Source organism: Gobio gobio, assembly GCF_949357685.1.
Source record: "Gobio gobio genome assembly, chromosome: 13".
Lineage (NCBI taxonomy): Eukaryota > Metazoa > Chordata > Actinopteri > Cypriniformes > Gobionidae > Gobio > Gobio gobio.
Genome location: NC_137106.1, coordinates 47,216,560 through 47,235,187, shown reverse-complemented (window position 1 = coordinate 47,235,187; position 18,628 = coordinate 47,216,560). Strand labels below are relative to the sequence as shown.

The 18,628-nt window shown below is 38.5% G+C and overlaps 1 protein-coding gene across 1 annotated transcript in view; it reads left to right on the top strand.

Annotated features, from left to right (window-relative positions):
• Positions 1-18,628, top strand: part of pxdn (peroxidasin) — a 129,328-nt gene that overhangs the window by 97,521 nt on the left and 13,179 nt on the right. Inside the window, exons 16-18 of the mRNA XM_079833719.1 lie at positions 3,657-3,814; positions 5,907-7,410; positions 7,483-7,617. Coding sequence (XP_079689845.1) covers positions 3,657-3,814; positions 5,907-7,410; positions 7,483-7,617 — 1,797 coding nt within the window. The remainder of the gene's footprint in view (positions 1-3,656; positions 3,815-5,906; positions 7,411-7,482; positions 7,618-18,628) is intronic.

The window sequence follows — 18,628 nt, the reverse complement described above, 5'->3', positions numbered from 1 at the left end:
TTTTTGTTTCTTTGCTGGAGAGGATCGCTTTAAAGACTAATGCTTTTTGTATGAAGTCTGAGAGATAATGTTATCCTAGTAATGAGAGATTGCCAAGGATTATATGGGGAATTTTTCCTCACAATCCTTGAATGACTGTTTTAAATTTTAAATTATACTATTAGTTGACATTTTGTCACAGCTTGCCAAGACATTAAAGTATATTCAGTCCTAGACAACTGGTCAAGGGTGAAAACCTTGAAACAAATCTGCCCGTGTTTTTGGCATAAACCTGGTGCCTTCTTGGTTCGCAAGAGATAATATGTGAAGTGAAGCCAACTCTCTGAATGATAAAAATGATGCAGACTTTGATGTTCTTTAGCTTTTGTTTGAATCGACACCAACAGCTTTGGCAAAGCGCTTATTCTTTGTTTGATCTGGTTCTCTCAAATAACCCCAATAAACACTGAATTAGAGTTGACAGTTTATTATTTCTGACATATATTTACAAGGTTAGGCTGTTATTTGCAGTCAGCTGCATAACTTTTTAAGTTGCCACTTATTAGAGTGTAACTTGGTTGTGGTCAGATATATTTTGCTCAATTAACTCTATTATATTTTTATGTGTTATGAAAATTTACTCTCAAAGCATTTTTTTTTTTGTTCTTTTACTGCTTATTAATAGTTAGTAAGGTAGTTGTTAAGTTTAGATTCAGGGATGTAGAATATGGTCATGCAGAATAAGGAATTAATATGTGCTTTATAAGTACTAATAAACAGCCAATATCCTAGTAATATAAATGCTAATAAGCAACTAATTAATAGCGAAAACTGAACCTCGAAATAAAGTGTTACCATTTTTTAAAACAATTAGGCCTGCAAAAACTACTTAAAGGTAGGTAGAAGTTTAGGTACAGAGTCAGTGACTGCACTTTGGGGGAAATGCATTTGAAAGCAGTTTTCAGAGTGAGCTTCAGTGGAAAAAAGTGGATGATCCAAGTTGTCCAAAGTATGGGAGCACTTTCTATTAAACGCTTGAAAGAGGGTCATGTGCATATGTGGCCATTTCAAGTGCTTTGACAGATTGTTTATGCTGTTCCATGGTGTTCAGATGTGCTATTCAGCAGGACATAGTATACAATTTTATTGTTTTATTGTTTAAATTTTATTGTTTTCTGTCACCATTTCAACATAATTTGAATTGAATTGAATAATGGGCCCTATCATACAACCGGCGCAATGCGACGCCAGGTGCGACGCAAGTGTTTTCTTCTAGTTTCAGCCCGACGCAGTTCTCATTTTCACATCCAGCTCCACGTTGTTTAAATAGCAAATGCACTGCCGCCCATCTGTTCACCCATGGGTGTGCTGGTCTGAAAACCAGGTGTGTTCAGGAGCATTGTTGGCACGTTGCTATTTTGAGGAACTGAAAATAACTGCGCCATTGACCAACAAAAACCTGCTCTACAGTCAATAGCGCAGTATTTTTAGTGTTATTTAAAGGGCGTGTTAGTAATATGTGCCTATAGGCGGGTGCATAACGCATGTACACTCTGATTATTACACACACAGGGATGCGCAGCACACGCACACATATTTAAATATTAATAATAAAAGGATTCTTCTCTGGAGAAGCAGTCTTTCCACTCGCAAATTCCGCCATGTAAATAGCGAATCCGCCATGGCGCGAGCACAACTGGCTTTTAAAGGGAATGGGAGATGAGACTCTGATTGGTTTATTGCAAGTTACGCCCAAAACACACCCATGATTTATCACCAGCAGCCATATCACCCTGTAGCTCAAGACTGGTTTCCCACTGAAGCTAAGCAGGGCTGAGCCTGGTCAGTACCTGGATGGGAGACCAACTGGGAAAACTAGGTTGCTGCTGGTAGAGGTGTTAGTGAGGCCAGCAAGGGGTGCTCAGCCTGTCCTAAAATCCCAGTATAGTGATGGGGACACTATACTGTAACAAGCACCGTCTTTCGGATGAGACGTTAAACCGAGGTACTGACTCTGTGGTCATCAAAAAAAATCCCAGGATGTCCTTCGATAAAGAGTAGGGGTGTAACCCCGGCATCCTGGCCAAATTTGTCCATCATGGTCTCCTAATCATCCCCATATATATATATATATATATGATTGGTTTCATCCCTCTGTCTCCTCTCCACCAATCAGCTGGTGTGTGTGGTGGGCGTTCTGGCGCAATATGGCTGCCGTCGGATCATCCAGGTGGTGCTGCACATTGGCGGTGGATGAGGAGATTCCCCCCTTCTATGTAAAGTGCTTTAAGTGCCTAGAAAAGCACTATATAAATGTAACAAATTAATTAATTAAGAGACAAGGGACAACCCTTTTGACCATGCACCTGGCACGCAGACCGTTTTTTCGGTCATTAAACTAGCAAAAGAGGATTCGGACACGCCGTAAGTGCACCTGCGTCGTGCGCTTCAGACCATGCGCTCAGATCGTTAAAATAGATTCCTGCAGAACATTCAAACTCTAAATAATTTTTTTTTTATTTATAATTTGACGAATTAAAGCAAAACATTATATGCAGAAACATTGTTTGTTTATCATAATGCAAAGTTTCAGAGTAGTGGGGAAAAAAAAAAAATTCTCCAGCTAGCATGAAGAATATTTTTCACAGCAAAAAACCCCAAAACATTTAAATATGTAATTTTGTTGATCAAAGATTAGTTTTAAGTTTTAAAAGGTTAGTTCACCCTAAAATGAAAATTCTGTCATTAATTACTTACCCTCATGTCGTTCGACACCCGTCAGACCTCCGTTCATCTTCAGAACACAAATGAAGATATTTTAGTTGAAATCTGATGGCTCTGAAAGGCCTCCATTGGCTCAATGGCACGTTCACTCTCAAGACCCTTAAAAGGTACTAAAGACGTCGTTACAAAGTCCATCTCACTACAGTGGTTCTACAATAACTTTATGGAGCGACAAGAAGAGTTTTTGTGTGCAAAAAAACCCTAAATAACGACTTATATAGTGATGACGATTTCAAAACACGGCCTCATGAAGCTTCGAAGCGTTATGAATCAGTGAGTCGATTCAGCTGTTTGAATCGCCAAATTTCAGCAGTTTGGTGGTTTGACACGCGATCCGAATCATGATTCGACTCACTGATTCATAACGATTCGAAGCTTCATGATGCCGTGTTTTGAAATCGTCATCACTATATAAGTCGTTATTTAGGGTTTTTTTGCGCACAAAAACTATTGTCGCCGATTCATAAAGTTATTGTAGAACCACTGTAGTGAGATGGACTTTGTAACAACGTCTTTAGTACCTTTTAAGGGTCTTGAGAGTGAACCGTGCATTGTGCCAATGGAGGCCTTTCAGAGCCATCAGATTTCAACTAAAATATCTTAATTTGTGTTCTGAAGATGAACGGAGGTCTTACGGGTGTCGAACGACATGAGGGTAAGTCATTAATGACAGAATTTTCATTTTTGGGTGAACTAACCCTTGAAGTTTTAATTATTGACTAGTGGGGGACCTTTAAAAAGAGAGAGAATGATTTTGAATCGATTGACTAATTAGAAATTATGAGATCTACTAATCTGTCCTGTCCGTTTGCTCATTTGTATTCTCTTCCAGAGTACGTCTGAAAGGCTTTTGTGAATGTGTGTGAAGTTAATGTGTTCTCCACCATCATCAGATCTCCTCGTACCCCCGCCGAGCTCCTGGCGCTGTTTCGTTACCCTCGGGACCCCTACACAGTGGAGCAGGCCAGAGCTGGAGAGATTTTTGAGCAGACCCTACTTCTCATCCAGAGGCATGTGAACCAGGGCCTCATGGTGGACACCAATGGAACAGGTATCTCACGCCACCATGCCGCTCTTCAACATATATATACATTTTGGTGTTGTGATTTAAAATGTACAACTAATATACGGCAAAAGAAATGTCTGCTTTATTAAATGGACAGCAGACACTGTGGCGCTTCGTGCTGCAAAAGACACGACTCACTGTTTTTTCTGGTTATGACAACAGCACAGCTTTCATTGCCACACTATGGCAAAATGGCCCCACATGTTTGGACAAGCCCTGCCCAAATCTGAGCATTTACCCTCTGGACACATTCACTGACGCAAATACCATAAAGGGGTCAACACAACTCTATTCAGGCACAATTACTTGCATCTATCGCTGACTTCCCTTGGGCAAAAGAAGTGCACTCAAGCATACTTTTAAAATGACTACTTATTAAAGAAAGAATACACTTAAGTGTGAACTGAATGTAACGTTTTCAGACACTTAATTGCATGTTATTTTCAATTAAATGAAATGTTTTATAGTTTAAATTTATGTTAAATGCAATTAGTTTGGGGAAAAAAGTACATAAGTGTGTTAAGAATGAAAGTGTACTCTCTTACACTAAAATTATCTGCAAGTACATTTTTTTATTTATTTTTTAAATACACTTTAATTATCACTTGAATTATATAACTAACTAATAATTATGATTTGAAGTACACTACAAGTGCATATTCAATACAATTAAGTGCACTTCTTTTTCACAAGGGTAGTCTAACGTAGCCAGACTTTTAACTATCATAATATCATCTGGTCCACTTTGCAGCTTAATCTTAAACCGTTTAGGGGTAGGTTTATCTAAAATGTTTGCTAAATAAATTGCAGGAATGTGTGTAGACTTTTGTCATGTGTTAGAACTAAGGATGAAGATGTGTACACTATAACGTGTTTAATATTTTAGGAAGATAAGTTATCACTTCATGGTTACAACATGTGCGATTGTTAGAGTCATTAAATGTTAGAGTCATAAAATCTTAAAAGAAAAGCAAGGGAGTGACAGGGGGTCCATGGAAATATCTAATATATATCTAATAATAAATGCATAAATTAGAAAAAAAAAAAAAAAAAATATATATATATATATATATATATATATATATATATATATATATATATATATATATATATATATATATATATATATATATATATATATATATATATATATATATATATATATATATATATATATAAATCAGTAATTAAATTTTAAATTAGATTAAAATAAATAAATACAATTTTCATTAAAATCTAATAAAACAAATAAATAATTAATTGGTAAACTTAGCAACAATCAGACTGGAACAAGTTTGGACCAGCTCTGGCTTGATGATGAGATTAGTGACCAACTTAGAAAAGGATTGTTCACCCAAAAATGAAAATATTTTTTAGGGCTGTAATAAAAATTGACTAAAGTGTTTGTAGTAGTATGCCTTTAAAATGACTTGAATACATATATAATAATAAGGCAATAATAATTGGTCTAATCAAAAGCAACTAATCTTATCGTTTTATTGAACAACACTATTAAAATACATACAGTTACTGTATATACATAATATAAAAAAAAAATCAACTTATGTACATTACGTATTATAACAGCACAATGCATAGATGTAAATGATAACAATGCAACACTTCGCTATGAAACACAAGGTACGTCAGACTTTATATTTGGGAACGCTTTTATATTTAAGCGTTCCCAAATGCATGTTATTGGAAACCCAAACAAACAACACATGCAGAGACTGAGTTCATGACTGTGGAGCAGCATTTACTGTGAACGGAGCCGCTCTGAGACGCACATAACCTGCGATTATAAATTTAACCGAGGAATCATGACAGTCCTAATGTTTTAATAAAACCTGAGAGGTTTATGTCAGCCCTTAGAAAATCCAGGTAATTAAAACTCAGGATATTCAAAAAGGTTATAAAGGTGTTTGAGCGGTTTAACCCAAGTCTTTTTCAGCTTTGGGAGAACTATCCCTTCATTGCCTTTCATTACAACTCTATTTATGTCTCTTTACAAAATAATTTTTTTAACGTTGTCAACATTTTACAAGATTCCCACTCTTTCCCAACTATTTTACAGCCTACCGCTACAACGACTTGGTGTCTCCGCGTTTCCTGGATATGATAGCTAACCTGTCTGGCTGCACGGCCCATCGACGCATCAACAATTGCTCGGACATCTGCTTCCACCAGAAGTATCGCACTCACGATGGCACTTGTAACAACCTGCAGCACCCCATGTGGGGCGCCTCGCTCACTGCCTTTGAGCGCTTGCTAAAGCCCGTCTATGACAATGGCTTCAATCTCCCACGTGGCACCACTGATAGAAGGCAAAATGGCTTCCCTCTGCCATTTCCACGTCTCGTCTCCACCACCATGATCGGCTCGGAGACCATCACCCCAGATGATCGCTACACGCACATGCTTATGCAATGGGGCCAGTTCCTGGACCACGACCTGGACTCGACCGTCGTAGCCCTCAGCCAGTCGCGTTTCTCCGATGGACAGTTGTGCACCTCGGTGTGCACCAACGACCCACCTTGCTTTCCCATCATGTTTCCACCCAACGACCCACGGCAGCGGCGCAATGGAGCACGGTGCATGTTCTTTGTGCGCTCCAGTCCTGTTTGCGGCAGCGGAATGACCTCTCTACTTATGAACTCTGTGTATCCGCGCGAGCAAATGAACCAGCTCACGTCCTACATTGATGCTTCCAATGTTTACGGCAGCTCGCATCACGAGGCCGAAGAGATTCGTGACTTGGCCAGCCATAGGGGCATGTTGCGCCAGGGTATCGTGCAGCGCACAGGCAAGCCGCTGCTCCCCTTTGCAACTGGGCCACCAACAGAGTGCATGCGGGATGAAAACGAGAGTCCCATTCCTTGCTTTCTAGCTGGTGACCATCGTGCCAATGAGCAGCTTGGGTTGACGGCTATGCACACGGTTTGGTTCCGTGAGCATAACCGAATAGCCAGTGAGTTACTTCGTCTCAACCCCCATTGGGATGGTGACACCATTTACCATGAGGCGCGGAAGATAGTCGGAGCCCAGATGCAGCATATAACCTACAGCCATTGGCTGCCTAAAATACTGGGTGAGGCTGGCATCAGGCTAATGGGTGACTATAATGGATATAATCCCAATATCAACGCTGGCATCCTCAATGCTTTTGCCACTGCTGCCTTCCGCTTCGGTCATACGCTCATCAACCCCATTTTATACCGGCTCGATGAAACCTTCCAGCCCATCCAGCAAGGACACATCTCACTTCATAAGGCTTTTTTCTCACCCTTCCGTATTGTAAACGAAGGAGGCATTGATCCTTTGCTCCGTGGTTTGTTTGGAGTGGCAGGAAAAATGAGAGTGTCCACTCAACTGCTTAACACAGAACTCACCGAACGCCTTTTCTCAATGGCACATGCGGTGGCACTTGACCTGGCGGCCATGAATATCCAGAGGGGCCGTGACCACGGTATACCCCCATATAATGACTACCGGGTGTTCTGCAACCTCACGTCCGCACAGACTTTTGACGATCTGAGGAATGAGATTCAGAACCCCACTGTGCGAGAGAAGCTTCAGAGGTTAGCCACATCCATTGTTATTGAAAGACACATTTAGCAATTTGTGGGTGTAATGGTGTGTTCTGCTCCCAGGCTCTATGGTACACCTCTAAACATCGACCTGTTTCCTGCACTGATGGCTGAAGAACTGGTGCCTGGCAGCAGACTGGGACCGACCCTCATGTGTTTACTAGCATCCCAGTTCAAGCGTCTGAGAGATGGTGACCGGTAAGACTTTTTTAATGCAGTCCACACTTTTTCTCGCTCTTCAGAAATGAATAATGAAACAATCCTTAAAGAGATACTACATCCATCCATCCATCCATCCATCCAAATTAAAATTCTCTCATCATTTACTCACTCTCATAACGTCCCAAAAACTAAATATTAGGGGTGTGACGAGATCTCTCGTCAAGCGAAAAGCCGTCTCGCGATGTCGCCATGACTGAGTGTGAGGGTGAAATTAGCATAGAATATGCCACCGCTACTTTTACATTACAGCCTCCACTGTCGTTTCACTTTTTTATAGAAATTAAAACCATTTCATTCAGTTGGATAATGGTCGCTTCAAATGTTAACTATTGTAAACTTCTGCTCTGCTCAGCCAGCGTGACCTGCAGTCGTACACACAAACACACACACACAGTGCAGCAGGAATCGCAGTTCACAGATCATGTGATGAGAATTAGGTGAGATGATTGACAGGAGTCTGATAAATGTCTTATCTTGTAGAATGCACACCGCTCCCTAAACACAGAGTATGTAGTTAGTTAGTTAGTTAGTTAGTTAGTTAGTTAGTTAGTTAGTTAGTTAGTTAGTTAGTTAGTTAGTTAGTTAGTTAGTTAGTTAGTTAGTTAGTTAGTTAGTTAGTTAGTTAGTTAGTTAGTTAGTTAGTTAGTTAGTTAGTTAGTTAGTTAGTTAGTTAGTTCGTTCGTTCGTTCGTTCGTTCGTTAGTTCGTTAAACTTTGTCTGTTCAGTTTTCCTGGACAGAAATTCATCGTTGATGCTGGCAATACTATACATCCACACTATCACATAGTAAAAACACAAATTAGTCCCCGTAAAAAACAAACACATAGAAGTAAATACCATACCGTTACAATATATGTACAGTGGCAAGAAAAAGTATGTGTACCACTTCCAGAATTTGTGAATAATTTTAACTAAATAAGTGAGATCATACAAAATGCATGTTATTTTTTATTTAGTACTGTCCTGAATAAGATATTTTACATAAAAAATGTTTACATATAGTCCACAAGACAAAACAATTGCTAAATGTATTAAAATGACCCCGTTCAAAAGTTTATGAACCATTAATTCTCAATACTGTGTGTCGTTCCCTGGATGACCCACAGCTGTGTGTGGGTTTTGTGATGTTTGTTCCCTTGTTTGTCCTGAGCAGCTAAACTGCACAATGTTCTTCAGAAAAATCCTCCAGGTCCTGCACATTCTTCAGTTTTCAGCATCTTTTGCATTTTTGAACCCTCTCCAGCAATGACTGTATGATTTTGAGATCCATCTCTTGAGGGACTCAAACACAACTATTAAAAAAGGTTGAAATATTCACTGATGCTCCAGAAGGAAACACGATGCATTAAGAGACGGGGGTGAAAACTTCTTGAATTTGAAGATCAAGGTAAATTGTACTCAATTTGTCTTCTGTGAAACATGCAAGTATCTTCTGTTGCTTCTGAAGAGCAGTACTAAATGAAAATATATATATATTTAAACAAAATGAGAAATATTTGGACATGCTCACTGCTTAAAAGTTTTCACACCCAGGCTCTTAATGCAGGGTTTTTCAAACTTTATGAGGGACCCCCTTCCTAAAATCCATTTATTTGTATGTATGTAAAAACATTTAAACTGTTAGATAAATAGTAAGTGTGACATTATAAATACAACATATTGTTTCCAAACTTAAATTGGCTATACTTAAATGTTGGATGTATAAACCTGAAGAAGGACATTTTCAATTAAAATTATTTGTATGAGCAACTTTCACAATAAATGAATGTAATCAGCTTACATACTGCATTAAAGGGTTAGTTCACCCAAAAATGAAAATGATGTCATTAATTACTCACCCTCATGTCGTTCGACACCCGCAAGACCTCCGTCCATATTCGGAACACAAATGAAGATATTTTTTTTGAAAGCTGATGGCTGAGAAAGGCTTCAGATAGGCCTCCATTGGCATTCAGTACATTTACACTCCCAAGACCCATAAAAGGCACTTTTAAACGTCGTTACAAAGTCCATCTCACCACAGTGACTCTACAATAATTTTACGATGCGACGACAATAGTTTTTGTGCGCAAAAAAAATTCAAAATAACACCTTTATCCAGCTTGTTATTGTCTTCCATGTGTGCCTCCACGACGCATGCGTGAGAATTTTTGGGTGAACTAACCCTTTAAGAATACTGCCTTACAACCCCAGTGAGCGAGATAAAGGCGGCTAATAGTGAGAAAAAAATCACTAGAAAGATACAAAGCAAACATATACAATTCTGGAAAGTATGTATATGGCAAGAAAGAAGAGAAACATTTAGAAATGTTCGAATGTTTGGTAGACTTTATCCATTTTTGCTTTGTCTTTTTCATCTCTGAAATTTTCTGGGGACCCCTTAGAACCGTCTGGAGGACCCCTGGGGGTCCCCGGAACCCAGTTTGAAAACCCCTGTCTTAATGCATTGTTTTCCTTCTGGAGCATCAGTGAATGTTTCAACTGTTTTTAGTCCCTCAATTGACCTCAGTTTGAAAAGATGGATCTCAAAATCATACAGTTCCTGCTGGAGAGGATTCAAATATGAAAAAGATGCTGGAAAACTGAAGAATGTGCAGAACCTGGTAGGGCTGGACCAGAATATTCGAATATTCGTTCGATGGGTTGGTATTCGATTTTCAAATTTGTGATTCGAATATTCGTTGTTGTTGTTTTTTTCATGAACACCTGGCATCCCGCTCAAAACGGCTCTCATTCGCGCTTGCATATGTTTACACTATAAAATCACTATAAAATACAATACTTTTTTTCAATTATCTTATAGCCAAGCCATTTTAATAGCCTCGTTATACTTAATAAATATATTTGCTTCTTCTTAGTGTTCCCTGCACCAGAGCGCACAACTGCACAAGCTTATGTGGCAGAAGCCGTGTCTGAGCTTGCATTTTGGGTTAAACTGCGTTCGTTTGACATTGTGGAAAATAGAATAATATAATCAAAATGTATTATCCTTTTTATACGTTAGGGATGTGACGGTGAAAAAATATTCCCTCAGCGTTTCCCTCAATGCTGTGCTTGTGCGCTGAGCGGCTGAACGCATGCAGCTCTGCGCCGCGTTTACTTTCGGTTGGCCAATTCAGGGGCGGGTTGCTTGAATTGTGGGTTCATTAGCTATTATTCTATAATGAAAAACATAGCAATAAAACAGTACAATGACAAACTCCCTTAAGTAGGCGCTTTTACATCGCTTTAAAACCAAATATTCCGCGATCATCTTGTAATTTAGCTCCTCGCTCTCGTGTAGAATATGATCTGACTGCTGCTGCTGATGTGCTGAGACGGCCGTTAGTTTGGCTCGAGTGGCACGTTCAGTTTTTTAATTGTAGTTAGTCTTAGACCCTAGCCTGGCCGTGTCCTACAGCTTACCAAAACTATCGGCCCGAGTCCCGTGATTTTTTATTTTTTATTTTATTTTTTTATCCTCCCTATTAGGCCTACACATCGTTGCAGCCATTAAAATAGTTCAGTTTTGTTTTTAATGTCAAAGTAGTTATATTTTGTTTCGTTTCTTTATTAAGTTAATTTAGAAAAATGTTTAAAGCATTTTTTTGTTTGTTAAATTAAAGTTTTAGTTGTTTTAAAGTAATGACCAAGCGGACAGCTGCTGACAGTGAGTTAACCGCATGTTGGATCAATTTAGCCTCTCAAATCAACACTGGACTTGTCTAACTTGTAATGAAATCCATAGATATAAAACACTTCAAGCATCACAATGTTGGTTTAAACATTTAGCCTACTATCACCAACACCACCACAGTAAAAAGGCATTTTTGACAAGCTGAGGCTGATGCTGCTCGCAACGGCGCAAATGAAACAAATAAAATGAAGTGACGTGACGTGTCTAATTAAATTAATTAAAACATTTTTTATTTAATTTGTTTTTTTATTTTAGTGCCATATAGAACCTTTTTTTTTGAGTAAACATTCCTCCCTATTACACATTGTTGCAGCCATTAAAATTTTTATTTTAATGTCAAAGTAGTTATATTTCGTTTTGTTTCTTTATTAAAGCAGCACTAGGTAACTTTTCAACCTTCATAATATATTTTCAAAACTCTTGTGATGATACATCGACTTACAATAGGTTGAATGACACGTCTGCCATAGCCTGACGGGGTCTGTATCATTTTTAATCGTACTTTTAAACTTCGGGTTTCGGGTAGTAACCCGAGAAAAAAAAGAACTACAAAATTCGACTGCTTTACAGCATATACGTCACTTCCACCACCACCCCCACTTCCTTAAATTCGGACGTGTGAGCCAAACTATCATTTGTTTGCCAAATGTTATAGTCATGGCCGAAGCAGCACAGAAAAACAAGAAAGCAAAGGTTTTGTCGGAGGAAAGCAAAAAGAGGAAACGAGAAAGTGATCGGATTAAAGGCAGGACGAGGATCAACATTGGGCCAGCGTTTGCTCGTTGGCGTGAGCTGAAGGAGGGGGGGCTACATTCTTGCAAGAAAATACGTAATACATACAAAATCATATTTTAGGATACCTAACATGTCTGTGATATTGGTTTATTTGTCTTTCCTCAAGCTATAATGCAAATCGATTTTTCAAATTTGCAGATTCATCTAGAGTAGCTTGATATTATAATATTGACGATATATGGTTATTACCTACCACTCAAACATTGAACTGAAGTATCATATAGATTCTGTAAAACGGGAACCAATAGACTAGGCTACTATAATGACGCTGGCTTGTAAACGTGAGCATCGCGATCATTTGGCGTTTGAAAAAAATAAAACCCATGAAATTATATTCATACGACATGCTGAAACATATGCCACTGTACCTGGGATGAAGACATTTCACACGCGACGCAAGCAGAACCATCTATGAGCAGAACACCTGCATGTGAACTCCGGCAGTGTTCAGGGCTATCATGGTTGTCATGTCAACAAATGCACGTGCGATGCATCCGCTGATGTAGAATGACAGTTTACGACAGTAGTAGAGGACAATACTGTTTCACAACTGTAGGGGGAGCCCGAGAGCAAAAGTTACCTAGTGCTGCTTTAAGTTAATTTAGAAAAATGTTTAAAGCATTTTTTTGATTGTTAAATTAAAGTTTTCTTTTTTTTAAGTAACGACCAAGCGGACTGAGTGAGTTAACAACACATGTTTGATCCATTTATCCTCTTAAATCAACACTTAACTTGTCTTGGTTATAATACGATTTTTTTTTTGAGGAAACGTGTTCAAAAAGAAATAAATAAAAATTAGGCAGGTTGTCTTAACTTACACCTCTCCGCAAAATTAATATAAATCCGATCTTCAATTCTTGCGCTATATGCACATTTAACAGAGTTCATGTCAACGAAAGCAAAAGATATGAGTTGCATTATAGGCTATTCATCAGCTCATTTCAAGATCAAAGACCGCAATATCAGAACGAGTGACCTAAGCACTGTAAGAGCATTTAGTCTCATTCATTTTAATGAAGATGATTGTGTTTTTGAGCATCTAAGAGGTTCGGCAGTTTGCGTGTTGGCTTGCTTTACTCATTTGCGGCGATACTCTAAACACTGTGAGCCATCTTGACAGTCGTGTTGTCATAGTCTCATGTTGTTTCCACCAGCGCTGCACACCTCATTGTTTCTTTTAATGAATGAATGTCTAAAATATAAAATGAAGGAAAAAGCCTGCGTTTGAGGAATGATGTGAAAATTGGCCCGAAGCCCGGCCCCAGGGGCAGAAATAGGGGCTCTTAGTCTGTTCTAAAACTGAACAGAATTATTTTTACTAGCTACTATAATATATTAAAACTGGGATGTAACAGATCTGTGTGTTTTGTATCACTAGTTCATTGCCCGTTCGCGGAGCATATAAGCCCTGCCCGCGTGAGGCTCGCCACTTCTCCAGATTCCAGCCTTTATTAGAGAGAAGGATATGTTCAGCTCCTTCCCTCCGAAGCTTTGAATATTCGATGTTGATCACTACCAAAGCTTCGAAGCTCAAAAAATGGTATTCGGACCAGCCCTAGAACCTGGAGGATTTTTCTGAAGAACATTGGGCAATTTAACTGCTCAAGACAAACAAGAGACTCATGAAGAACCACCACAAAACAAAACAACAGCCATAGATCATCCAGGGAACGACACACAGTATTGAGAATCAAGGGTTCATAAACTTTTGAACGGGGTTATTTTAATAAATTCAGCAATTTTTTTGTCTTGTGGACTATATGTAAAAAACAATTTATGTAAAATATCTTATTCAGGACAGTACTAAAAAATAAATGTTGTATGATCTCTCTTATTTAGTTAAAATTATTCACATTTTCACAGAATCTGCAAGTGGTTCATATATTTTTCTTGCCACTGTATATGCATATAAAGCATGCATTCTCTCATATGTGTTCAAGCACCTCCCTATATAAATATACCTCAATACCTTAATTAAGAATTTGGTTTAACACAGTCCCTGCCAAAGGAACAAATTATCTTTTGTATATATTATTCTGGGCCCGCGGTACATACAGCCTACGCCCCAAAGGGAGGGCCTCAAAGCAAAAATGGAGCAGATGGGTTTTGGGCAGAATATACTGTAATTGCCTTTTTTCCCCATAAAATGTGAGAACAGCTCTTGTATTGTACTCTGTTTCTGGCTGGTAATCTTATTTGCTTCATTAATTACTTGTCAGTTTATTTTTCTGCCTTATAACATTATTTCATGGTATGGAAATGTAACGATATGTTAATCTATAAACAATAGTTAAAATCCTCCTTTCAATATTAAAATTCCTTAGTTTCCTAAGTAGATCTAAATGCTGTCCACATTTTCCTGAATGAATGAAAGTTAATCATCAATTATGGTATCTAAATATTTCAACTTTGAAACTAACTTTGCACCTTTTTATAGTAATTTGTTCATATGAAGAACCAGCTGTACATGATTCCTTTGTTTTCTCAATATTCAATTGTAGATGACTGTTATCAAACCACTGTACAATCCTCTCAATGAACGAGTGCGAACAAGAACGATATGTGCTCCTGATGTACGCAAATGAATCGCTCAATCAGAGTTTCACCCACAGAAAGACGTCAATAAAACAACTTCAGAACAATGTCACTTAAAGGTGCACTATGAAACATTTTTTAGTCCAGTACTAGTCCAGTCCCTAGTACACTAGTCCAGTGTATTTTGTTCAGTTGAGTACTTACAATATCCCAAATGTTTCCAACTATGTGTAAATCGTGAGAAAATTGCTATTTTAACCAAGGAATCAGGACGTCATATCTGCGTTACCCTCGGTTTCTGGTTTTATTTTGCAGAAACGCTTTACTCTCACTGCAGTGCAACAAGTGTCATAGCAGCCGGCGAGAGAAAGCACATAATGTCATAACATCATTAACACACTCAGATGTGTCTAATATAATAAACAGAGCTGCGTTACCTCACACTCATGAGAGGAAAAGCGGAAGTGGCGCGGTGACTATGGCATAATAAAAGTCCCGCTGCTCGTGAGGTGTGTGTTGCGTTCATCTTATTAACAATCGCTCCAGCGGCCTTGCTCAGCTCCCACAACACTCTGCCCTGCTCTGTTTCATACTACAGTAATGTTAATAATCGCATCCATGAACATGATTTCCACCGGCTGTGAGCTGAAGACCACATGTCCCAAGATTCTGCGCTCAAACGTGGCGTCATCAAGCTACGCCTTTGTTTTGAACAGGCGACCTCTAGTGGACGGAAAAGTTACATAGTGCAGCTTTAACATTGCATTTACCTCAGGAAAGTTATCCAATGTTTACAGTTTGTTATTGAGCCATAAAAAAACACTAGAGATGAGCTTATTTATTTATACATTTACTTACTTATAATACATTTTTATGGAGCAGATGTTTAAAAAAAACTACCAAATGTGCAAGTTATACAGACATTTGAGTTTTTACAATAGTCTGTCTCATTATCAAAGCTATCTCATGCTGAGCTGTGTAGTTAACCACCTCTTAGCTGTTTACACTTTGAATATTCAGAGTAATTTGGTTATGTTTGCTCTTATTGTTTGCACTTAAGACTAAAATGTTTTTATTTATTTGTGTTATTTATACTGTTTTTATTTCTATGTTCAATTTGAGGAAAAGAGTTGAATTAGGAGGTCACACATAGCCTCAATCGGAAGTTTGAGCTTATACTTCATGTAAGAGATTCGTGAAATCATACAGGAGAGAAGCCAGTCAGTTGAGTTTGTGGAAACACCTTTTACAGTGCTTGAGGATTGTTGTATTTCAATGCATATGATAATTGATACTCAGAAAGTAGAACTGAAATGACATTCATTACATTTCAAAATGCACCTGCAGACTATTTTTCCAGTCAATAATTCTGTCACTGAGGATTTCTTAAAAATACTGTGCAAAAATCTTGTCTCATCTCGTCTCGTGAGCTAAGTGTCTCGTCACACCCCTACACTATATATTTATATAGCAATCACGTGATTTACATTGCACAAGCTGATTGGCCTCTGCTGATTCTGCAGCCAATGAGATTACTTGCTCAACATTTAAATAATCTGGTTAAGTGTATCAGAGTTCCTTTGAAACTCTCCTTCTCCCCCAGCTCCACCTGCCTAGATCTGCTATGGGATATGTGTATGCATGCTCACAGCCACTGATGGGAATAACGGCGTTACAGATAAACGGCGTTACTAACGGAATTATTTTTTTCAGTAACGAGTAATCAAACGAATTACTGTTTCTCCCGTTACAACGCCGTTAGCGTTACTGAGGGAAAAAATGCGGCGTTAGTCGCGTTACTATTGAGTTCACTGAAGCGGTTTTCATCCGAACAGGCTCTCTGTCAGTCGGACCTGTAACGTGTGTGTGTGTGTGTGTGTGCGCGCGCACCAGCCATGCGTGTTGGGGGTGGGTGCGGTGGTGCACATAACTGATGATGATTGGTGGGTGGGAGACAAGGTTGAAGTTGATAGGTTGAGTTTACACCTATTTTTTTCACGGTCTATGGTTCACACACACACCTATGACGCACACGCATATGCACATTCAGCGATGGTCCAACGACTTCAAAGGTAGCTTTCGCAAACTGGAAGTATAAACGCTACTTTCCCCTCATTGAGGTGAAAGGTCAGAATATTTATGTAACGTGCAACTTATGCCCAGGAAGAAAGAGTCTCTCCACGCCGGTGGCAAGTGATTCTGAAGCGCCTCACATCATCATATGCCAGAAAATTAGTGGCTAAAAACCCAGGTGATAACGTGAGCTCCACCACCAAAGGAAAGTATAGTACTGATAATATTTACACAATATTTACACTATAGTAGGCCTACTGATAATATTTACAATAATGTATTGAATTTGATAGGTGTCTCTCACATTGTCCCACAGCAACATTACAATAGTGTACATTAATGTACAATGTTTTATAATAATAATTTATTCTATTTAGTGTCCAATTCATTCATTTAGCATATCTAATATTGGGGGCATCCAAGTTATTTGACATATTTGAACATTTGGGGAAAAAAAAAAAGTAACGCAGTAATTACTTTCCCTGGTAATTAGTTACTTTTATAATGATGTAACTCAGTTACTAACTCAGTTACTATTTGTAAGAAGTAACTAGTAACTATAACTAATTACTTTTTTAAAGTAACGTGCCCAACACTGCTCACAGCAGCGTGTCTGTGTATCTATTGGCAGTAGCAAGTCCATACTTACTACTGCCTATTAGTGTTGTCATGATTGAAATTACTTTCTTTCTTCAAATGAACACAAACTGAGATTTTTGTAAAATGAGTGCATCTCTGTGAGTCCATATGATGCAAGTGGATGGGTCCCTCAAAGCTGATGCTTCAAAAACCACGCAAAACTAATATGACGAGAATCCACATGACCCCAGATGACGAATCAATGTCTTCTGAAGCGAAATGATAGGATGTGTGTGAGGAAACCCTTTTCCAGGAACCCATGTCATGAGGTTTGTGAAATCACAACCTATGTTTTTGATTATATGAACTATATGAATATCATTGTCGTCGGTCAGCCATCACGATGGAGCGCCACCATCGTGATGCCACGCCCCCGTTGCGAGTCTGTTGTGAGTGTGACACACACTAATCCTTTTCTATAGTTAAACTCAAAACTTAGCAGGGATTGCTCTGTAAATTAAATTGAGAATGTAACTAATGCATAAATAGGCTATATGCTATTTTAAATACTGTAGTCTATGCCATATATATATATAGCCTACATTTTGAAATAATTTGAGGCTGAAACATCCATAAGCATGCGTGTTTATTTTAGCACTTCCGTCAGTGAAACAACACACTACAGCCTATAAAACATTTAATAGATTATCAGTTAATAATGGTACCCTAAAGAATATAAGAAAATTAAATATTAGTTAGAAAAATATTTTCTTCATACTATTTCCCCGCAAGATGTGTCATATACCGCTCTGCGCTTTGAGATGAATGTGGGACACGAGCTGGATAGACGCCTTTCGAATATCTTCATCTTCATGTTTTCTCCTGATGTTGCAAAACAACACTTGTTGTAAAAGTTCTGAAGAGCGGATTTTATCTAACACAGGGTCAAGACATTTAGGCAATGTTTGATTTATTCACTGCCAGAGAAAACAAAACTAAAATCACCGGTGTGTGTGTGTGTGTGTGTGTGTGTGTGTGTGTGTGTGTGTGTGTGTGTGTGTGTGTGTGTGTGTGTGTGTGTGTGTGTGTGTGTGTGTGTGTGTGTGTGTGTGTGTGTGTGTGTGTGTGTGTGTGTGTGTGTGTGTGTGTGTGTGTGTGTGTGTGTGTGTGTGTGTGTGTGAAATGCTCTATTCAAATAAACCAAACTTGAACTTGTTTATTAAGTTCAAGTACATGTTTATTAACATGAACAAACTGTGTTAAATAAAATTTGAAGTAATAAGGTATTCGTCCTACAGTGTTTTTTATACTTTCCATCAGTAAAGGATG